Here is a 24,382-nt window from a genome sequence, read left to right on the forward strand (position 1 = left end):
TTGTCAGTCTTACAATAAGTACTGACAAATGATCTTTCTTGGACGGCATTTCTTTGACTGTACTTTAGAAAAGCATTTGTCAATAATATAATCAAAGCAGGTTGGCAGGAGCATCTAATTAAATCTTCTTGCAAGGGGAGGTTGCTGTTTAAAAGGTTACTGTCTATCATATATTATTTACTGTCTGAATGTAGAGGGCTAGATGTGTGTTTTATTGTTTTCAAATGCTTTTAGTAACTTATGAAATATTTAAAAGAAACTAATCTCAAAATGGGATTGAATCATATGTTATGTATCTAGAAATTTCTTACATGGGGTTTTGCCACTCTAGAAAGTATCGTTTTTCCAACCACAAACTAAGAATTATAAAGTAACTTTAATGGATCAAGGCAAGAACTTCCTGCAAGCTTCATAAATTATGTATTATGGCTGTGACCTTGAAAAATAACCATGTTTATTAACGCTTGGCTGGGCTTTTTATTGCTGTTTCTTGTTAGATGCTGTGATCTCAATATTTAGATATCTCTTTCAATAGTTGCAGCTTCTCTCCCTCTAGAGAAGAAATACTGACGTATAGTAAATCACTAATTTGTATTTTAATCATTTGTGGAGACAGCACTGAATATCAGAACCTTCTTGAACAAGGGAACCCTCATCATAAACATACGTACAGCACCTAGCACAACATCCTGGTTTCAGTTGGTGCTTGCAAGGCTTGCCATGGTGTTACTGCGTCGTTCATTCCTTGTGGATCAGTTCTAAGGGTCTTGTTTCTGCCTTGCCAGTTCCAGACACGTCTCACAGGTGTCCTTGAGCATTTTCTGCTTTCTAGTTACTGCTGCTGTTGATGTAGAGCTCGGTGTTTAAAGGTTACAGTTCAGAAATCTGAGGATTTAAAACACTCTTCATGCCTTTACAAGTTTTTGTAGGCCACGTAATCACTGAGGCCACTGTGACTAGGTGCTTGGTATTCGCAGGGCACAGTGCCGTTGGATCCTCCGTCTGACCTGCTCTGTAACTCCTGCTGCTCAGTGTTGCCCACTAAAGCTGAGATACAAGCTGAAGTGTCACCTCTTCTCTTGACAAAATCTGTCTTGAATTTGGAAACAAAGAATTTTTTATATCTAGGCCATGCATCATAAACCTGGTATAGAAAAAACATCTTCAACGTGTTCATGCTGGATTATAGTGAGGGGTGAAGTTCTAATTTTCAGTGGTGTAAGCCACAGGTTTACCTTTTGCACCAAGAAGCACACTCAGATGAGCTTCTCACTCTTCAGGTTTCATGGTTTGCAGCCTGTGCCTGGTGAGGAGCCTGCCGCAGAGTCCAGCCAAGGCTTGGTTTTACCTGAGGGCAGGTGGGCGCTACCCCCTGGGGGTTCCTAAGGCAGCTCCTGCTGCGGTGGCCGAGGAAACTGCCCTCATGTTCTTTGAGAGAGGTTTTGCATTTCCCTTTGCAGCAGGTTTTTTCCTAGGCTCACACCGGCACAGAAACAAATTCTGAGAGGAGCCAGGGGTGCTCCCTAACTTGCAAGTCTCTGGTTCAGTCGCCAAAATTGGGAGCTACACTTAGACTTCCCTTGTAGACCCTGGGTGGAGAGGCTTCTTATTGTTTGTTGGCGTATGGACAAAAATTGTGATGAAAACTGAGATGATTTTAATGACCTTGAAAAGTTTTATCTATGGGAGGGAAAGGATACTTGAAGTTCAGGCCTGTCAGAATGTGAGGTCTGTGATTTAAAGACGTTATGTTGCATATTAAAGTTTTAAAAGCTGTAATCAGTAATGACATGTGCATACAGTCCTGCTAGGCAAAGAGAAATGTAACATGTACGGTGGAAGTTAATGTTTTCCCTGTCTCTCTCCAGGCTAAAAGTGAACAAATCAGTGTGAGACACCTGACATCAGGAAACTGGGAAGTTATCAAAATCCTGGCATATGATGAAAATACTCAAAAGATGTAAGCACTGTTCTCTTTGTCTGTTTATGAAAATACCCGACTTACTAAAGTGGAATCTATTTGACTAGCAATAGCATATCTAAAATTAAGCAACAATATTTTTTTTTTCATTTTTGAGCATTACCATAAATTTGACACACCTGAGTACATAAAAGTGCAGTTGTAAGACAATTTACCTTCCTGTGTATTACTGGGTGTGTTTTTATGTAGAAGAAAAAGGAGCATACCGTGACATCAATTGACTCTCTATATATTTTTAAAGAAAAGAAATCAACACACAGTACAGCAGTAATAACATTTTGGTGACTTCTTTCCTGGATTGTAGATAAGAAGTCATAGCAATTTTTTACTACTTGATAAAACCCCAAATCTTCAGTTTTCATGCTTCTTTGGTTACAGCATGAGGTCTCTGGACTTCGGGAATCTGATTCAACCTCATAAATTCAAATTATATAGAGAGATTATCCAAACCCCTGATCCTCACCCAGCTCACTCGGAGAGAAATCTTTCCAAAGACCGACTTAGTGCTGTACTGGGAAGGAAATGCAGCACATACTTGGTGATTCTTGGGAGCAGTACAGAAATGACACAAAACATCTGAAAGCTCTATATAATTTCACTAGATCTTGGCTGGTGTTCACTTATAGCTGCACATGGCAGGAAAAAAAAAAAAAAACAACAACAACCTACAGATGTGTCTAATTCTGATTTTCCTTAAAATACATGATATTTCAGCAGCAACATTTTTGAGGCTGCAGCAGTGTCTGTCATCTCCACTGGCACTGGAGAAACACCCTTTCTGACCAGTCCTTCCATGGGTTTTGAAAATACATTTGTAGGTAATTTTTAGATACTCCTCCAAGGTTCAGATGAAAAAATGAGGTCTGGATGCAACTCAGCCTGCAGAGAGGTGGCAGACTGCATGTGGGTTGTCTCAGCCACTTGGGAGGACTTCCTTACTCTTCTGCCTCTAAAGCAGAAACTTTATAGGCACTTCATCTGGGACGCACCAAGGAGTTGTCTTGATATTCTTGCAGCAGCTCTACTAAATAAAGCCTCTTCCCATGCATGCAACCTTTTCTGTAAACCATTGCCTAGGGTGCTAGCTTCTGTTTCTAGATAGAAGAAAAAAGTCAATTCTGCAGCTCAAAAAGGCTTTCGGGTATCGTAAGGCCTATTGTAATTTATGATACCATTCCATTGTGACCTTTATCTGCTCCTTGGATTTATATTGCAAACTGTTGGAGTGAAGGAGAAACTTTCTCTTCTGTATTTGTAATATGCTGAAAGAGGTCCTGGTTGCTACAGGAGCTTCTGGGCAGTACAGGAATTACATAGAAAGCATGAAATACTGTGTTCATCACTGTTTCTGTATGAAATCATATAGCATCTGAAATAATTGCTCTGTATACTGGGTCTAAGTTTAATCTTGGGGCTAAGATTTATATAAAAGTATTTGATCTCATGTATATTTGGGAATTTTAAATTTTAAAAGTTATTTATGACGTCTCGCACTTCTCTAAACACCACCCAAATCAGACAGTTTACCAAAGTGTGTTTAACTTTGTTTGTCTTTTGGGCACAGTTATTTCTTAAGCACTGAAGAATCCCCAAGAGGAAGACAGCTACACAGGTAAGTAGTACATGTGGCTGTGTTAACAGCTTCTTCATCCCAAGCAGGAGGTGCTATGATGATGTTCTGTGAGCTTAATTGCTACTTTGGGGTTTGGATCATCATTTATATTGTGTAAAAATTAGTACACTTGAGCTGTAACAAAGGAAGAATCACAGCTTTTCAAAATTCAAAATGCTGATATTTTACTTGTTGAAAAAAACAGGAAATATTTTAACAGGAAATGTTTTTACCGCTGTGTCTTCACTAGTCCTTTATAAGCATCTAAAAAGCAAAACCTAAATATAAGCATGTAATATGACAGTGTTTAAAAGTAGTGAAAATCTTCTAAATAAAAATAATATTTGTGGGGTTTAATCATGCAATTTAAAGTGTGTGGGCAAAGTACCTTCTCCTTACACAAATCTCGGTGCTTGAATCTGAAGTTAACGAGGCTTTTCATTAGTTAGTGTCCTACTGACACTGTTACCCCCAGCACTGCTAGTTATTGGAACTCCAATCCTCCTTTGAGCAGGTTTTGGATCCTGTCCATATTGCCCAGTTTACAGAACAGTAGTCCACTGAGTCATCTGAAAACAGTTTGCATCAAGCAAAAAATAAGACAGTGATATTTTGGCGAGTTTAGGGACTGAAACAAATTTTATCACTCTGATGAGCTGATTCTTGGTTTATTGTATTTTATTACAATGGAAAATATTTCTGATCGATTTTTTCTCCAGTGTATCAACAGTGGGATCATTGAATCGTCAGTGTCTCTCGTGTAACTTCTTGAAAGACCAGTGCACGTATTTCAGCGCAAAGTTTAGCCCCATGAATAGGCATTTTTTACTGCACTGTAAAGGTAAGTCATGCACAGCGTGTAAAAGTACTGTGTTTGCTTCTGAATTAATGTATTCCCTTGGGAAGTGCATTAGGCTGGAGTCTAACATTTAGCTCAATGATGTATTACTCAAAGTTCTGTACAGGGCTTATTGCAAGACTGTAAGTAAAGATGTTCTGTGTAAAACCTAAATAACCAGTGATGTCAGAAAGCTGCTCCATTACTAACCCTTCAGCCCTAGTAAAGGACATTGACTTTTAAATTTACCCTGAATAAAAATCCTTCACCAAAAAACCCCACGGAATTTATAGTGACGCTACTGTGGTTTGTGACAGCTTCATTATATTATGTATTGGGATTGATCTTGTGCAACTACACCTGGTTAAAAAATGAGGGCCTGCTTTCGATAACACTATGTCCCTGTATGCGTATATGTGTACGCGCACAGTATATCTATACACAGTCACCGACATATGTGTGTGTCTGTGTGTATCTACCAAAAAACAGGTATGGTTTAATCCACACAGACAGATCATCTTTAGCATTACAGTTGCAATAAATAACTTTTAGCTTTTTGTTGTTAGCTGCATTCCAGTAGCACTGAATGGCACCAATTGGGTTCAGAGTTTCTGTATAAACAGAAAACTAGAAACATCCCACACTGAGAAATTTATAACCTACATCCAAGAAATAAACACTGATAAATAAGTAAGATTCTAAAAACGGGTTGAGAAAAGCGTGAGACAATCGATAATAAAGTGTATAGCTAGACCTGTTGACCTTGAAACTTGCAGTATGTTACAGACAACGTTCTCAGAGTATTTTTGCTCAACTAGCATAAGATCGTGAAAAGTAGAACACAATTCATCTCAAATAGATGTGAATAGCCCATTTTATTTGCATGCATTTTTTCTATTTCTTTTGCAACTGTACATTTTTTTGCACAAAAATAAAATACCTGCCATCTTGAGAACTGAATCTATTCAAACAAACAAACTATGAATATATATTGGCTAAAATAAGGCTGGGTGTTTGTTTGGCGCTTTTTTTGTTGTTGTATGTGTGTGTGTGTAAGTGCACCTATAATGCCTACCTTGTTGGAAAAATATATGTATATGTACCAACTGTATGGTTTATACATGGTTAAAGCTGTGACAGAAGTTATGGAGCTAATCCCAAGGCCCTTATCTGAGTAAAGACTGCATTAGTAATGAGCTCCTCATGGTTTAAGCAGAGTTTTCCCTTGTGCTGTACATAGTCCCTATGGGGAAAGTCTCAGATTCCTTTGAGAGAGAGGGCTGGTAAATTGGGAAGAGTGTTTTGCCCCGAATCAGCAATGTGCTAGGGCCCCAAACCATAGCTTCTTATTATTATATTAGCAAAGTATATTCAGCCTGTTATTTTTGATGTGTTTCTTTGATATAAAAATGTGGATGCCAGTATGCACATGAAATTCCTCACAAGCTCATGACTTTCAGTGACTTTAGAGATAGTTTTCTGTTTGAGCTGGTAAGACTGTAAATCATCCTCCCAGGATTAAACCTGCACTCACTGAGTTGCAACCAGTAGACTGCCCTAAGCTGCAGGTGTTGGACAGGGATGATAAACTGTCATTAAGTTTTTCCTACCTCTAACATTAATGTATAGTTGTTCACTTGGAGTTATTCAGAGGTCTTCTCTAGTGTTTTATCAGTGCTGGACAATTACAGCAGCAGTGTGGCCCCCAGGTACTGCCACAGCTCTGCAAAATGCCTGTGGTGGGTTGGATATTTGACAGTATCGAAGTTGATGGCAACACCACCATAGAGCAGGTATTAAAACTCCTCTGCAGGGAGCTGCTTGTAAGAGTACAAGATAAACTGCTTCAAGGAGACAGATGACACCACATCTATGTGCATATACACTCATTTTCCCACAACAAAAAGCTTGACTGAATTGTTACAAAAGCAATTTGCCCAGAAAAGTCCTTGGGGGACTCTGGACTGGTTTGATCTGTACAAGTTTCAAATCTTCCACCTCCTGTTTACCCATGAGCACCTTTATTAGGATAGTTTTTCCTTCTTAGTTACCCTCAGTCAGGAGTTCTGTCTCAGTGTACCAGCTGAATCCATCTCCCAAGACTCTCTCGAGTCAGGAGTTATTTCTAGCCCGGTAGATGCAGGACCAGCTCTACAGCCTCTCCGTTTTGGCAAGCATGTCCTTTACACTTTTTCCACACTGCTTGTGGATTTTTCCTTTAGCACTTCATAAACACTAACAGATGTTAATCTCTCCACTCAAGTAAGATACTTCACAAAGGGAGTAATTGGTTTTCCCATTTTATACAGCAGGAAACAAGTTGTGGATTTGGTGTTAGTTATAGGAGGTCAATGGGAAATCCAAGTGTTGTGCTTAGTTCTGATGAGCTGCAACATAATGCCTGTAATACAAATCTGTCTTTCTCTTTTCTGATTGGCTTTTTAATCCGTTGTAATATCCCTTTTTCAAAATCTGTCATCATCCTTCCATCTTTTTAGTATGACAAATAGAGCTGGCCTGCAAAATGCCAATGCTTTCCCCTCCAAAAATGGTCTTGCTTAAATCAGAATTCAAAGCAAAATGACAAATTCAGAAGTAAAAAGAGCTGGAAAGAAACCAAACCAAAACAAAAAGGGACAGCCGAAGAAATTATTTTCTTGAAGAGCTAAGGCAGAAAATGTTGATTTGTCAGCAACCTACCTGTAAGATTTTTGTCAGTAGTCTCCCTTGAGGCAGAGAATGAAATTGATAAAATCTTCCAGTGGAGGCTGTCAGGCTGTGAATGGCACCATGCTATTTTTTTCAGGTATTTAAGTTTCCCTAGGCTCATGCAATAATTAATTGAGAGAGACAACCTCTCAGGGTGACTCAGAACACATAAATTAAGCTCTGTCTCTGAACTGCTTTCAGAGGGAATCCTTTTTTTTTTTTTTTTTTTTTTTCCCCTTAAAAATATGAGTCTTAACTCCTAATTTCAGAGGGTCCATGCCATCATCTGCCATGGGTGTCCTCAGGGATTTCAGCATTTTTGCATCATCCTTGCTAGCCCAATAGTGACTGCCTGCATGTAATTTAAAGACCTGTCTCGCTGAGATAAAACTAAGTTTCCCATGTACAAATTCCATGTTGGGGGTAGGGAAACATTTTCTTTTGCAAGTTTACACTGGGGGATCCTCAGAACAGACACAGCAAACTCAGCTGTACTTCTGAGTGTGCTGAATGTTCGGTCACCCCAGTTTCACATACCATCTTGTGCATTTGCACAGTACCTATTGACATGGGGAATGATTCCTGGTGCTTTTAGTTTCTTGGTGGTAAAGTAAACATATAGTATCTGACTTTACCATGAAATAAGATTTGATTACATTACACTTAGGTTTAACGGTGATGCTGTTGATCTTGCAGAGCTGATGTACCAAAGGAGCTGCTTAAACAGATAATTAAGTGAAATATGTGATAATTTTTCAACACTTTTCAGCTTTTCCATAGAAAATATAAGTGAATATTATCATTAATTCACTTCCCAGTCAATCTAAAATTACTGTTTCTGAATGTCAAACTGCTGTGTTTTAGGCAGTGCCTTTAAGTGGGTGTGTAATTTTTTTTATTCTTCACTTATAGCTAAAACGTGGAAATTAGAAAAAAATGCTCCTTCTGGATGCAGAGGTCTAGGCTGCTTGCTCAGGCAGAGGGCAGTCTCTGTTTCACACTTTGTTGGTCCCGTAGTCTCAACTGTGTCCTTTGCAAGAGACACCAGTGGAGCTGGTGCTGTGTTTGAAGGGAAGCATGTGTACAGGGTGTCCAGGATTCGGTCTTGGGTGGTAACTGGTGCTCTCATCCTCTATTACTGAAATACTGATTATTAACTACCCTATACGTCCTCTGTTTTTCTTCTCTCCTCAAAACAGGGCCAGGCATTCCAGTTGTTAGTGTGCACAGTACAAGTAATACTGCAAGTGAGTATTCCTGATGGAGCAGGTCTATTTTTTTATCATCCTTGATTGTTTTGGGGAGTGTGGGGGAGGGGAGAGGCAGTTACAAGTAAATGCAAACTAATAGTTGTCTCATTCATACAAAGTTCTGTTAATTACCTTTTAGCAACATCGACATCTGCAAATAATAAGGAAGGAAGTTAATCAAATGATTAAAACTTTCCCCAGCTTTTCGGATATGTTTTATGCTAAGTGCAGATCATTCATCTTCTATTTACACTTGAGTTAATTAGATGGCAGGTTGGTCCTCATCCATTTGACTTTCTATGTAAATTATGCTGCTATTATGATATACCTTTGGTATTTTAGAGATGTTTTTAAAGTTACAATCCAATTATCTTGAAGTAAGGTACAGTCCTTGGATGATCAATCATAAAATCTGACCTACATATGATGAACTTAGTCCTTCTTTTATATTTCTCAAATTAGAGTGACTCCACTGACATTTTCAATAATGGCTAATCTAAGAACGAAGGTTTTTAGGATGGTATTCAATACCTCTAATTTTCTAGTTTTACTCATTGTTTTCTGTACATTGATACCAAAGCTGTTGATGTTTCCTGGGTGCCTGAGGTGCTCTGTAATGGAAGACTGTCCTTCAGCAGCTTAGATATTTCTCTGGTGCACTCCGCTGTGCCTCCACATAGCAGGAGGGTGTGAATTAGGGGAAAGGAGACATCTTTCCATTCAAAAGCACTAAACCAGTCCTTACATATCCTCATCTCATTCACTAGATTATCCCCAGGACTTTTCCCAGAATTCAGAAGTCCTGAATTGTACTTATCTGCATCCCCTCTGTCATGGGCCAGCCACTATTCAGCCATAACAGTGAACCTTGTCTTGCATGTTGAAGTAGCACTGATCACCAGTGTCACGCTATCACGTCTGCACTTTGGCTTCCTTGCCATAGCACACCAAGGGGAGGGAGTTTTATCCAGGCGTGCTATAGCCGATAAGGGGTAGCTACTGCTAAAAGTAAATTCATTGACTTCTGTACAGCTGCTCAGTTCTGTGAAAGTAGACTTTTGCTCTTTATTCCTTAATACTGTTGGTAGTGAATTATTGTAAAAGAGATCTATGTACAGCAGTTAGAGGAAAACAAAGCAAGTCAGGATAGAAGGACATTGTTTGTTGTAACAAGATACCAAATAATGAGGGAGATAATTTACCATTAATGTTTTGGTGCAAGATTAGATTATCCTTTTCAATTCATAAAAGAATGATTAAGGATTACTTCAGTTATTCCATCCTCAGACTATAATTATACTATTTTGGTTGACTGCCCAGAACAAACATTCTCCTTAGATTATCCGGTTTGGCCCTAAGTGGAGGGTTTATTGTTTAATTAAAAAAATAACAAAATAAATCTACATTTTAGAAGCAAGATCAGTAATTTGAGTAAAAAAGAAAATAAAAAAAAGAACTACTTAATCATTCTTTCATGTGTAAAAAAATTGCTTCAAATCTGTCTGCAGCTCTAAAACAAACTAGTCTTGCTCTTTGTTGAAGTGCAGAAGACAGAGCAAGACATGCAGTGATCAAGTAGAGCTGGGCTGGCTAAATATTGGCTTGGAATACGTAGCTTGAAAAGGACACCTGCTTGAGGCTTATGATATTGCCCAGCAGACTAGCCTTTCGCTGTAAGAGCTGCTGTTAGTATTTGTCAGAGATACTAATATTCCTGTTGTTCATCAGCAATTTCATGGTTAGTCCTTAACAAAAACAAAACCTGTTGAAGCCAGAAAATGGAATAATGTATATGTTTTGAATTAAGCTGATTGTTCAGTTCTTGAATTGCAAAGCAGTTACATTATAAAAAAGTATTTACAGAAGGAATTAATTTACAAGATTTATTATTGCATATTTGGCTCTTTAATTTTTTTGAATCTCCATTTATCTCTGATCTGATGATTTGCTATACCTTTCAACTTGCTTTTTCTTCCTGTTTCCTACAGAGTTTTATATTTTGGAAAATAATGATATGTTGAAACAAGCTGTTTTTAAGAAAAAGAATTCCAGGACTGAAATTAAAATGCTTCATATTGAGGATTACGGTAAATTTGACAAAATGTTATTTTACCAAACCAAAAGCTTTCTTACAATGTTACTGTTTTTCATCTGTGTAACTACCAGCCTTTAATGTATTGCTCTTTTCTTAAAAGAACTCCCTTTACAGTTGTCACTGCCAAAAGATTTCACGGATCGAAACCAGTATGCCCTTCTATTAATAATGTAAGTATCTGTGTAGAATCATTCAAAATAATAAAAAAGTACTTCACAGAAAACCTTGAACTCTGTAATTAGAAACTGTTTTTTTACCTTGGGTAGGAAAATTGCCTTATGGATTTGAGTTGATAAATCAAAAGGCTTGTTCTCAGGAGAATTTTGTTATAGGTGCTGTCTGGTGGAGATGCCTGGGTTTTTTTGAGCTTGTCAAAGCTAGCTCAGCTTCATTGTACTTTTATGTATGCGAGGCACCGGCCCTTCTGATGGTGCAGCTGGGAGTAGTTCTGCAGTCTTTCCTGGACCCATACTGATGCCTACCCACAAAGGATCTCGTTCAGACAATATGCTCCTTTTTATCCCTGATAGAAATGGGTAGAGTTTCTAAGAGGGGCTCAGTTAAGATGCATAGAGCAAAACTGCTTTTAGGAACACTGGAAAGAAGAAAAAAAAATATTTTTGTGCACCAATGGCTGAAGGTGTTATAGGCATGATCCAGAGTCTGTTGATGTTTGTAGAAAACCTCTATGGGAGGAAGGAGGTATTCCCTGGCAACCTGCACTGTTCTTTTAGAAAGAAATTGTGTATTTCAGAGACAGTCAGCCTCTTAAGTTGCATGCCTACAGAATGTATAGCAGAGGAAGAAAGCAAAGTCATAAATGTACCTTCAACCTACCTAGGGAAACTGGTGATGGCCGTATCAGGGCATTTCATTGCTTTCCACCTGAGCTCAGCATGGGTCTGACATGGGTGTAGAGGACTTTTCTGTACCTACAGATCTTCTTCTAGTCCCATTGGGAAGGAATTGATGTGAATTTCACTAACAGGTATAGGAGTGCACTGCTAAATTCATGAAAATACCACGTTAGCTGAGCTGTGTCACCTGGAGCAGACCTGCCCTTAGTGACAGCAGAGATCCTTATTGTTGTATGTCAGGTCAAATTTACAAGCTTCAGCTGCTGAGCAATCCCAGATTCCTCTACTCACCTCAGATCTTAGATAACAAGACAGAGAAGCATAAACCTGTTCATTTTTAAGTCCAGTTTGTGTTCAGAACTCAGGTTTTTCAGTGTGGATGCTCTCTGCTATAAGTGGCTCCTGGACATGTTTTTCTTTTCTTGTGGAGAAACAGGACACATGGATTATTTTATCTTTGCGGTATTGGCTAGCCTGATCTTGGAAGCATAATTATATTTTAAGCAGCTCTCTTAAGTGTGCCGAAGGCAAACCAACTCTGAATTGACACCAGCAGCATTAGAGGGAGTTGCAAACACCTGCGCTTATTCTTTTCTTTCAAGTGTAAGGAAACACTAAAGTGTTTAGCAGTCTAATGCTTTCATTTTTAAGGTCCTTAATAAATAAACCTGCCATATACAGTTATGGTAGAATATAAGGTTGCATGTAGAACCTAGAAAAAACAGAAGGGAAGTATCAGAAACCTGGAGGACACCAAAGCCAAAAATGACTGGAAAACAAAGCTAGGGAAATAGGATTATGGAATGGTTTTAGATACCAAGAGTTGAAATAACCGAGGACGGTATTGAGGCAAGGTCTGAATTTAAACTTGCCAAAGTTGCCAGTACCCAGTGAGTGAATAATGTGGCCAAGTCATAATGTACGAATATGTTTTATAATTGTTTTATTTTTTTATGATGTGCATTTGAGATAAAAAGGAAATCTACCCACTTAGGAATACAGATTGTTGTATCTATATTTATAATATGGAGACTCTGCTTTGTCAAATCCTTACCTTTGCAATACTGAATTCTCGATGTTAGTTTTTACAGGAGTTATTTTTAGAAAACACTATATACACTAATGAAAACATGAAACTGAAAATTTGAAATCTATCCTGGCTCATGTAATGTTGAACGTTTTGTGTCCCTCTTTTCCCTAGAAGAGAAAGAAGTTCTATTTCTTAGCAGCTTTTTACAGACTTAAAGTTCCCAGCAGTCCTTTCTTGAGTTAGAGATGTCCCCAAATGAGATATAAAACTGAAAACTGTCATTGAAGTTATGGGAGGTTCCCTTGTGGGATGATTATTTGAGCCTAATAAATTCTGCTTAGCTCTTGAGAGAGAAGGATTGGAAACCTGTGTGAGTGCAGAGGGTAATTTCTTGACCCCCACGACTCCAGGTTGACATCTTAAGGTTTATTTCATTATCAGAAGTACTACTTTCAAAAAAAAAAAAAAAAAAGCATTCAAGTCCAAGAACATTCCTTTTAAAGGAAACCCTGATTAGTTGTATATATAGTATCATTTCCCAGATACTTGACTTCCCTGAGTCCCAGAGTGATATTGTTGGGACTGATTGAGAAATGCCCTGTTCCTACTGCTGGAAGTGTTAGACAAGAATTGTATTCGTGGCTGATAACAAGTGCTTACTTTCATATTCGTTAGCTGCACCTACTTTCTTGCTTTCTCAGCCATGAAAGAATTACTATTATATTCCAGTGATTGAAGTTTGAAAAAGAATACTTACCAATGTCCTTGGTAAGGATGCTGGTTTAATTTTATATCCATATTTTGGAAAGGAGATATTATATAACATATTGATCCAGGCAACATACACTTTCATGTATATAAAGACAAGATATGTATATGGGCAAGTGGAGTATTAGCAGATATGAAGTGGCTTTTGCTTTCCATCTCAGTAGTGCTGCAATTTGACAAGGACTTCAGAAAAAGAGGAGGGAGGGAAGGAAGGAAGGAAAGTAGATGAGGAAAAAAGAATGTGAGTTTAAACCTGAAATTCACCTACTATGCCTCTGCAGTGCAAATTAAATGCCTGGTTAAGCTTCTAAGTGCATGTGGGCTTTGTCCCCTAAGCTGGAGGGTAAATATGGTATATACAGTTTAACAGGCTCTGACTGGCTGTTTGGTTGCAGTCATTGCATCATAGTCATCTTCCCTGTGTCTTATATTTTGCAGCATCAGGCTTGCCTGTGTGGTCTCGTCTCTGTCTACAGAATTTGTGTGCTGGTGGCTGGTTTTGCTGGCTCAGAATAAAGTGGTGTTTTGATGGCTGAGGTTCATAATTTGACAGTAAATTTTCACCAGCAGTGACTACTTCTGTGTGGTGTTAACGTGCTGTCTGGATCAATGGGATTACAATTACAATAACCGAACTTGGAAAAAGATAAAAGTATTTATTGGGGGTTGTTTTTCAAATCACTGAAAGCTAGTAGCCATTTCAAAGGTGCACGACTATAATGAGGCTCCTGTATTCATGCACTGATGCCTACAGGTAAATTTGAACTTCCAGCATATGGCACCCAGGTGTCTTGAGTGTTAAGGCTGAATCCTGGAAGGGAGCCTGTACCAGTGAATTCGGGTCCTGGTGTGAAACCCGGGTGTGAACTCAGCACAGCTCCATGTAGACACAACTTAAGGCCTTGAATGTCCTGTAACCTTCATCATGCAGATTTTGTGAAGATTCATCCACTAGCAATTACAAAGTGTACTGCAGTGCTCAAATAAAAGATCATTCTATTGCTATGTCAAAATTTACATCCATCTGTATGGCTGGACTATCTAACAGCTAGATCTCATGTAGAAACCAGTTACATTGGCTAGCACTATTTTTCTTTCAATAATTGTGATGCATAGGCCATTAAATGCAAGGAGATTATAACACTTTCCTTTCTTCCAGTTGTTCTTCTAAATCACTAATACATTTCACATTCAGTTTCCTTCTGATATAATACATACAGTGTAGCTATAGATTAGAGAGGTGTACAGTAATTGCCTGAAAGAATGATTATCATCTCTTTTCTATATAATTAAGATCAAAGTTTAAAATTCAGATCCTTGATTTTCTCATTATGGTTCACCTTTCTCATTAAAGAAGTTGGAAGATACACTCCTTGGTAACACATACAGGAAATGATTAAGTAAAGTCTCTGGCATTTAATCTAGGTAATAAAATGAGAGGTGATAATCATTCTTTATTTTTTCTAGAACATAATTAACCTCATTCCTTCAAAATCTGTAGATAATGTATCTTAAATGTCAGCATTTATTATTTAACGCCATTTAAAATTGTCCAATTATTGTAAAACTGAATCAGTGGAGAGATTGTTCTGATCTTTGAGGAGAAGAAAAAAAACAACACAGGTATTCTCCAAAGTTACAGTGAACTGTCTACAAGAGGTTTCTGTTTGTTTGTTTGTTTACTTGTATTCTTACGTTTTGGTAATAAACAGGAATCATTTCACCCGTTATTGAAATTATGGAAGTCTTAGGCCTTGCAGAGGCCATCAAACCTGTTTATGCCTCCAGTTAATACACTCTGGGGACTGATAGCAAGATAAGACAGTAGGCTTGGAAGTGAAGACTTTTTTACAGCTTTGGGAATAACTCATTAAAAGACTAGAAGAAATGTAGAAAGGCATAATGCAAGTGTTGGGAAATATTTGAGATCTGAGATATGGTAACACTTTGCCTATTAATAGCTGCCTTGTACCTTTCATTAGTTATAAAGGATATTGCTTGTTTAAACTGGCAGCTGGTGCAAGTGAAGGAGCAATGCTTGGCTGCATGGTGAAGTGTAAAAATATGTGGTGGATTCCACTACTTTGATTGCAATATGCTTGCAAGGGGGGCATCCCTGAAGGCCTCTTTGTTTGGCCAGTTCTTCCCCTGTAAAACAGCTGCAAAGTTCACTTTTTAGGGGCATCCCTAAGTTGCATGAACGATCCACGAACTGCTTTGCAAAGCATCCATTTCATGCCTGTATCCAACCTGCCTCTGCCGAGTGCAGCAGTTATTCCACTGCTCTCTTGGGTTTGTTACATCAAAGTAAATACCAATGCAGATGATGATGAAGAGATTGGGGTTTTTTTACTCTTTTAAATTTTTTTCCCCGTTCCTTGAGAACTTTAATATTTCACAGGGCCTAGAGGGGAACTCTTTTAGCTTAGGCTAAAAGAGAGGTAGATTGGAGGCTCGTTCCAGCTGTTTCATTTGCAGTAGTTGTCCTGGTGCTATGGGCAGCAATGGATCTGCTCACTCCCTTTCCCTGTGGTGTTGTCCCCACAAAAGGCTTGGGGAGTCACTAAGCTAAGATCCGCCTTCTTTCAGCCTCCCCTACTCCCAGTTCCCCCGCAGCAGTACATATCTTCCTACGTAAATAAAACACTCATTTAATCTTCCTTAGCAACAGGCAGGAGGAGATTCAAAACTTCACCTCCTTTTCTTATGACACAGGACAGTGTCACATCTCTTGTTCTCAAAATTTCATTCTTAAGGTCTTTGGCCTCAAGGGTTTCAGAAAGATATTTTAAGAATAACAAATTTATTTTTTGTACTGTGCTGTCCGCTTGAGTCCTGTCTTTCACATGATTCTACCCTAGTAATGGAATCACTTCTGGTGGTGCGTTTGAATTTGTTTGGCCATATCTGCAGGGAGGAGTTGTAAACATGCTGTCTGGTTTTAGTTGCAGTCTGCTATATCTAAACAGGGTATATGAACAGAGAGAAAACATTTGGGATTTTTAGTCCTGCATGTTTAAGGCTATTCATGTTCCCTGATATTTGACCAGTAATGATGGGTGTGCTTGTGAAAGAGATGCTCGTGAAATCTGAAAATGAAGTGGATTTTTCTATTACAAAAGTTTTGCAAAATTATCTTATTTCCCTGCTCATTTTCACCATAAGCAAAAGATGACTCCTGTCAGTGGTATTTCATTGCATAGATTTAATCCTCTTGAGTTGTAGTCTCTCTCGCCTATTTGCTATTAAGTTTCCTTTTCCCTATACCGCATCAAATGCACTGTCTTGCAGAAATAGAAGGAAATTAAGCAGTCATGGTAGCAGTTATTTGCCATGTTTTTTTTAAAAAAAATTTCTCCCCCAGCTTGGTCAACCCTGTAACTTGTAAAATTCTTATTTAAAATCTTGCCACTTAGTTTTTAAATGGTGCAAAACCTGGAACAAATTTTGCTGCAGTCATGATCGCAGAATGGCAGATGAATACTGCTCAGAGTACAGCAGCAACAGCCTCTGGTAACATGATATTATTCCCCGTAGGCTGTAACTCAAGTCGTGAACAGAGACTTTAGTTTAAGGGTTTGGTTATAGAATCTGAAAGAACAGATTCTTCTCTTTTCAGCAATATATGAACTTACGATGAGCTGCCTCTCTTTCCAGACAGTCTGAGATGTCTGCAACTGCCTTGCAAAAAGCATACAAATTACCCACTAAGGTCAATGATATTGTTATATTATTGATGGCTTCTGTCTGTTTAAATGGTACCTCAGTGGTGAACTTCAGCAGTATGCCCGAGTCGTCAGCAGTTGTGCTGCCACGGTGGACTCATAATCCCAGGTGTCGTTGCTGTCAAAGGCACACGCTAGGTAGCTCCAAACCTTGAAAGTCAGGAGCAAAAATAAAAAAGGGAAAGTGCAAGTGCTGTCACTTACAGGGAAACAAAATGAATTGGGAAGAATGAGACATAGTCTTCATTTGAATCATTGTGCTTTTGTTGTTTGACTCTGGAGATGATGTGTTCTTAATGTGAAGCATCTTAAGATGATGCATGAGTGATGCTGAAGAGCCTGTAGCTCCATGCAGCCCTTTCACTGCTGGCGTGGGCTTTGCTGTAGTGCTTTGGCTAGTCCTTGGTTCCCTTATGGCCATCCAGAGTCAGGTGGAAACAACACATCTGTGTTTATGTGACACCCAAGCATAGATGGCACAGACTTTCTTCCAGGCTTGCTAGTGGGGTCACGAAATAATACTATGAAGAGTACCACTGAACAGTAGTTATCATAATTAGGCTGTAAGTAGTGATGAGCGTAAAACAAAACTTGATCTTTGAAACAGCTGTAATCCTGGGACAAACTTCACAAATCAAGCTATGCATCTATTCTTGCACTGTAGTAACAAACTTGCTTTGTTACAGAGTCCTCAGGGTGATGTACAAACTTGTAGAATGGATTAACCCCCATTTAAGAGGTTAGAAGTGGGGCCTAAATGGTGCATAGAATATATGCTGTCTCTCTGTGGAGGACAGAAGCACACCTCAGATAATCAGTATCATTTTTTAGTAGCAGCAGCAGAGTAGAGACCTTTTGATGCTAATGGGAATTTTGACATGTACCTCAATGGAAATGGCTTTAAATGCCTGTCACAGACTACTTATGTGGACATTCTGGAAATAAATTAGCCACTGGAAAATTGCTTCCAAAAGCAATATGTCAAACAGCCCATCATGCAGGAGTAGAAGATGTATAGTGTTTAAAGTCTGAACCTAAAAGTAGCCTAGCTATGCCCTCCAGAGAAGGAACTTGGGGAAAACATCACTGTCAGTCCTTGCCCACTGAGAATCTCGCTGAGGTTCTGTCTGCTGTTCCTTTCTTAATAGATCTGAGGGTGTCATCTTCCATCTAAATTCCATTTTGGTTTTAAGCACTTTCTGGTATAAAGAAAAGCTGTAACAGTTCTTCCCCTGTTCTCAAGTGTCTAGGTATATAATGTGTGTGTATAAATACATATATGTACACACACACATAGATATATAACCTGGATATATAACATGTATAAACGCTGCATTTTTTGGTTCTTATATTAGGTGGGAGCGAAGCAGGCTGACTCCTGATATTGTCACTTGTGTGGTGTGCATTAAACTGTTGGAAATATACCTCACCAAACAGGGATATTTCTGACATATTATCTTATTGTGGAAAGTTGGAAGAAGTTAAAAAAAGTAATTATAACTGCTCTGAGGCTGCTACAATTGGAAGTAATGGTCAAAGCTCTGTGAAAATATCTATGTCAATGTAGAGTGCTTCTGAAAACCTTGTTCTGTACAATAAGTAGAAATTGAAAAAAATTGTTCAGCTCCTGCTCTTATTGTAAATAATAATGATAATATACTTCTGAATTGTGTGTTTTCTGCAGACCTTACTTGACAATCAGTGTTTCAAAATTCATTGCTCTGCATTGCTAGCAGTTAACGTAATCACAACTGAATTGGTTGAGAAAAAAAAATGCCTTCCTTTCTTTTTATAAAGCCAAATATAAACTTGATGCACAAGATAATGGTGAATTGAGCATAATATGTTGTGACTGAGTCTCTAACCAAATCCTGATTTCAGTGCATGATATAGCAACTACATAGGTAAGTCTGACTGAATTTGAGAACATATGTATTCGTTATATGCTTGCTAATTGATAGAATGATTACCTTGAAGATGGTCTATATTATCCACAGCCAAAACCAGGTACTGAATCAGCATATTATTGTACATATATGACATTAGTTATTGTAGATTTTTATCTCTTTTTCCTCCTCTCAGGTTTATAGAAGTCTCTTTAGCAAAATAATAATTTCTGTCTTCATCTTTCTTTCACCTTAGACAGGTTATTCCCACAGACACTGTCCAATCTAATTTCCATACAGCCAGCACAGACATTTTTACATTTTAATTTGCATTCAACTGGCAGATGCAACCTGCATAGAAGTATTTTGCATTTTGTACAACTTCATGGTAGCCTGCTCTCTTATTCTGTGTTTATCTTGGGGGAAAATAATGACGAGCTTCCCTTTTAAAACTGACATTTTATTTTCTTTGGAAGGAAAATAGTATATTTGGCTTCAATGGAAAATCTTATTGTTCCTCTAGAAACTGCATTCTCCCATTCTATTCCGCCTTTCTGCTGTAAACAACCTTTTTTTTTTCAGTCATAAAATAAACTTATCACTCCTGCCTGCATCCATTTCTTGCTATGAATTTCGATGGAGAAAATATAATTTTCTCCAGTGTGCACTTTAGTCTTCTTTGTACCCTATTTCAAAAAATCCATTCAAGGATACAATAATGCAATTATTTTTGTTTTCTAAGGTGACATCCTTCTTAATAGTATTATATATCCTACAAAATCATAATCAGGGTATTGAATGGATTTTTCTTTTTGTCTCTTTAGTGTGACTTAAATTCTACATGAGCCTTCTCAGACCTGAGCTAGCTGTTAGTGATTATGGGTTGGGTTTTTTCCACTTTATTAACCTATAAGCAGAACTACGTGCTTTAGTTTTCTGTTTCTTTGTATAAAGTATATTCAGGTAGTGGCAACACTGTGACATAGTTTTATAACATAATTAGAAAGTTAAAGAAATTGTTTTGCTTACTACTACTGCAGGGATACCAGCACTAGCTAATGTGATGGTATTGATGGAAGTGACAATAATTCAACAGAATTGCATAACTGACTGAACTCTGCCATCTAGGTTAAACAAAATATAAGAGAACGACAAAGTGCATCACATTGTCAATAGTCTTCGTTTGTGTCTGGTGTGTTGGTATTTGCAGTGATGAAGCTCCAGGCAGCCAGTTGGTTACAGATAAATTTCACATTGACTGGGACTCAGTGCTTGTCAACTCTGATAATGTCATCGTAGCTCGATTTGATGGCAGAGGGAGTGGATTTCAAGGCCTTAAGATTCTACAGGAGGTTCACCGATGCTTAGGATCAGTGGAAGTGAAGGACCAAATAGCAGCCGTAGAGTACGTATGTGCAAACTTTTCTTCTCTTTTACCCTGCTTCCACCTTGACGAATGAGCATTTTTAACTGAAACTTTGCATGGTGAATACCATTAATGTTTATTTTTAATGCAGTTGCAGATTTTGAAACAATAATATTTTTATCACAAACAGCAAATGAAAGGTCAGAGGTGTTTGCTTTTTGTGTTGGTGCTTCTCTTTGATAAAGCTGTCCTTCCGTGTGCAATCTAAATATGCCAGCTGAGCTAATTTGTATTTGTCTATATTCCTTGGGAAGATTCCACGCAGTGCACATGTTAATGTTTAACTGCATTTGTGTTGCAGTATTTTAGGCCTGTACGAAAGGCTACTGCTCTCATTTCCACCACAGTTCTGGAGGAATCATACGTACCAAATGGAGTTATAGTGGTGTAAATGTGAGCAAAATTTGGGCTAATGCCTGTTATTTCTCATTTGCATTATCATTCTTAGACTGATGTAAATCCACCAGCTGCAGAAAAGTCGTTTCCATCTGTGGAGCAATCACACATCATTTTGACAACGCTCTTTGCTCAGGGTACACATGTCAAATGGCTAGTATCCAGGTCTGAATGGACTTTTTCTAGAGATTCTCGAGGAAAGACAGATTTTAAGCCAGATATTAGGGGGTTTTATTTCTTCTTTTGAAAGGGGTTGATGCTTCAGCCATTTCCTGAGTAGGCAACCATCTTTGGCATGACATAGCTGGGCAATAGCATTCCTAGTGTCCATGTTGGTCAGGGATGGTCTGCACTGAGCAGACCAGTTCAAGGTGACCCTTGCGAAAGGGCCATCAGAAGTAGGCCATATGCTGCGCTGTGAGAACTGAGCTCTCTGCTCAAATACTAAGATCTATTAGGCTAGATTACAGCTGGTGCCTTTTTGGATGCACGGCATGGGAAAAAGGGAGGGTGCCCTTGGCTGAGAGGAGGTACTGCGGCTGGTTTTGTATCCTCAAAAGCACTTGGATTTTGCCCTCAGGTTATTCTGTCTTTTCTGTATAAAATGCACCATAGCTGATTAATGGCTTTGATGAGAGAATTAATTATTTGGATAATTATCTAGATTCAAGAAGTAGCATTCATCTTACCTTCCTTTAGCTGTCAAAAAACTAGGCACCTGGTCAAAGACAGTCATTTAAGCTCTAGTCAGTGGAAAATCCTGGCATTTCTGGAGGGTGGTTCTCCCCAGACTGAGAGAGGTTTCCAGCAAGGGTGGGAAAGAACAACTGTTTGGAGGGTGTCTCTCTTCTCTCCTTTAAGTAAAGAGCAGATGTAAATGGACAATTTAGAAAAGATGCTGGAACTCAGATATCTAAATTAGGTTAGATGAGCGGAACACCGTTTCCCGTACAGAGAAAGAACTAGAGAGCAAATCACATTTCCCCGTGCAATAATACTTTTATTGGTGTAATTTATTCTTCTACCTGATTTGCATGTATGACAATTCCTTACTGTACAAATAATTTTATTTACATACTAGTTTCAACAAGTAAAATTAACCATTTTACTTTACCAAAGTAAACCCCCCTTTTCTTCTTGCAGATCACTACTGAAACAGCCCTTCATTGATCCTAAGAGACTGAGTATATTTGGAAAGGTAATGTGCAAAAATAACAGGATGTATCATCATGATTCATTAAGGAAATACTATCAGTTCATAATCAAATATATTTATCTATTTTCCTAGGAATTTAAGTTATTAAAAGAGGGGGGAAAATTTATATATTTTACTGTATATTCTATATATTATTATTTTTTTCCCAGAATGGATATTTCAGAGCAATCAGATCTGTTTTGTGGTACTGCAGTGTCTGTGTTTCAGAATCTGCAGGAGAATGTATTTGTTAAAAAACATCTGCTTTCTTTAGAAATTTTTAATATGGGCTTAGGTTTTGTGAAAGCTTGTTTCTTACACTTTTATATTTGGGCTGCAATTAAATTAATAGCGTCCTTCTAATACAACTTTTATATCTAAATGTTTTACTGACCCTTGAAGTTAGCTGAGTAACAGCCCCGTGGTACTCTCACAACTTCCTTTTTGCACCATCTGGAAATCTTGCCTTTGCTATTTTGTCAGCTGGCTTCACTGTGTGGCATGCTGTTGCCTCTAACATGAGATAGACCAAGGCAAAGGCTTAACCTTTAGTAACAAGCTAAATAGCATTTTACTGATGTCTATTAAAAAAACAGCAATTAGAAACACCACATAATTGTTGCATTGCTGCTTCTGCTGTGGACTAGCATGACGACCTATTTTTTAAAGAAAAGTTTTTTCTTAGTAATGAAGATGTTTTGTGCCTTTGACCTCAAAGCAACAATAAAACCATGATCAAGTACTTAGACAGCCCCCCCAGTCATCAGTTATAGGAGCATCATGCACTGGACTACAAAAATCCTTAATTCCCATCCCCATTCTGCTCCTGACTTGCTGCATGGCCTTGGGCAAGGCATTTAACCCATCTGTCTGAGTGTGAGATGAGGATATTGATATTTGCCTCCTGCATGGTAGCATTTTGAGGACTAGTTAATGTTTGTGACTACTATTAGCATTTGACGTGAACACGACCTTTCTGAAAGATTTGAGCTCCTGCCACACTCCTTGAGCTAAAGAAACTGTCACTGAAAGAATTTCAGCAGTATCAAAAGCAGTATTTGGTTCATAGGGCAGCAGCCAGAGATTTTCCAGCTGGGGATGTATAAGAAGGGCTAATCCTATCCACGAGATGACACACGTTTCTGTTGAGATTTTAGTGCCTGCTACAGATATGTATACCAAAGTACACATGCGTAGAAGCATCTATATTTCTTCATATCCTCTTTCCACAAACTATTGAAAGTGCTATTTTTGTAATGAAATCACTGAGCATCCAGAATTGCTTGCTTGTTTCTGAATTCAGAAATTCTTTTCATTGCTACTTGAAAATGTCCACTTGTTTTCTGTAAGAGATTCAGTAGTATCTTGTTTCCTACCAGTGATGTGATGAGACAATTACTGTACAGCATACAGGTATACATGGTTTTACATACCTGCCAAAGGCTACCCCAAAATTTTTTTCTCTCACAAAATATTATTGACGATGATGATGATGTTCCTGCATTTATTTTCTCAAAGAAAGATTGAGGAATGAAAATTGGAGATGTGAGAAAGCAAGGAGTGAAAACTGGGAAATTCTATTAGCTTCAACACTGCTTTGAATTCATGGAAATTTGCCCTTTTCAGGTTAATTTCTCAGAGTTGCTTTCTACTGTCAAACAAAATTTCCATCATTTAAAAGTTAGTTTTAGAATTAGAAAAAAAATATCTGTTTAACAGCTACCTAGGGTTAATTGTATTTTCCTCCACTCTGCTTACTTTAGAGTCAATTAAAAATCTTTAAAACTCATTTCCTTTTTACTACATACAACAATGTGATAGGAAAACTATTTTCTTTTCTTTCTATGAATTAAATTTGGCTTACTGAAGGAAACAGAATATGCGTATTGCTTGAAAATAAGATGACTTTGGAATTGCCTAATGCTGATCTCACAAAGCTGGACTCATGAACATTGTCGGGGAGCTGTTTAAGAGGTTTTAGAACTACACAGAAATAAAATTCTTGTCACAATCAGTAATGTAACAAGACTGTCCAGAAGGCCACAGTGTGGAAAATACCTACTTCTGACTGCCAGGAAATCTGCCAGTGCCACCTTGCTTATCTCTGTGAGGGGTTACAAGCCCAAGTGATGCACAATCCCAGGGCCTTTCTGAACTGTTAGACAGCAAATTATGTTTCCACGTTGTTTGCATTTTTATTCATGGAAGCAGAAAGAGAGCTTGGAAATAAGTTGCAACTTCACAGCCATCCAGCTTCTTGAAAATACAGCAATTGGGTTGTAACCACAGAAATCCAGCCCGTGAGTGAGGCACGTATATCCTTGCACCAGGATGTATGAACTATTTACTGCACCGTCATTGTGAAGTGCTTCTGAAAATGTGAGCTCACTGTGTAAAGTTTTTGTCCTGGAAAGCCTGTCTGGAAGCAAGGGCACAAGCACAAAGGAAAAAAAAAAAATCCCATGAGAACTAAACCAAGCTCTTAATGAATACATGGCATAAATAATAAATAACTTAGCAATAGCTATCCTAGGGATTAAAATTGTGCTGTGGAGCTACTGGGAAAGACACAAACAGAATATTGAACAAAATCAAAAGTAGAGAACCCAGAGGC

The 24,382-nt window shown here is 38.2% G+C and overlaps 1 protein-coding gene across 2 annotated transcripts in view; it reads left to right on the forward strand.

Annotated features, from left to right (window-relative positions):
- DPP10 (dipeptidyl peptidase like 10) overlaps positions 1 to 24,382 on the forward strand; it is a 550,146-nt gene that overhangs the window by 513,926 nt on the left and 11,838 nt on the right. For both annotated transcript variants that reach the window (XM_040604442.1, XM_040604441.1), the window contains exons 14-21: positions 1,869 to 1,960; positions 3,546 to 3,593; positions 4,313 to 4,434; positions 8,340 to 8,387; positions 10,379 to 10,477; positions 10,586 to 10,655; positions 19,962 to 20,156; positions 21,717 to 21,771. In XM_040604442.1, the coding sequence (XP_040460376.1) occupies positions 1,869 to 1,960; positions 3,546 to 3,593; positions 4,313 to 4,434; positions 8,340 to 8,387; positions 10,379 to 10,477; positions 10,586 to 10,655; positions 19,962 to 20,156; positions 21,717 to 21,771 (729 nt within the window). The remainder of the gene's footprint in view (positions 1 to 1,868; positions 1,961 to 3,545; positions 3,594 to 4,312; positions 4,435 to 8,339; positions 8,388 to 10,378; positions 10,478 to 10,585; positions 10,656 to 19,961; positions 20,157 to 21,716; positions 21,772 to 24,382) is intronic.

Source organism: Falco naumanni, chromosome 8 (assembly GCF_017639655.2).
Source record: "Falco naumanni isolate bFalNau1 chromosome 8, bFalNau1.pat, whole genome shotgun sequence".
NCBI classification, from domain to species: Eukaryota; Metazoa; Chordata; class Aves; order Falconiformes; family Falconidae; genus Falco; species Falco naumanni.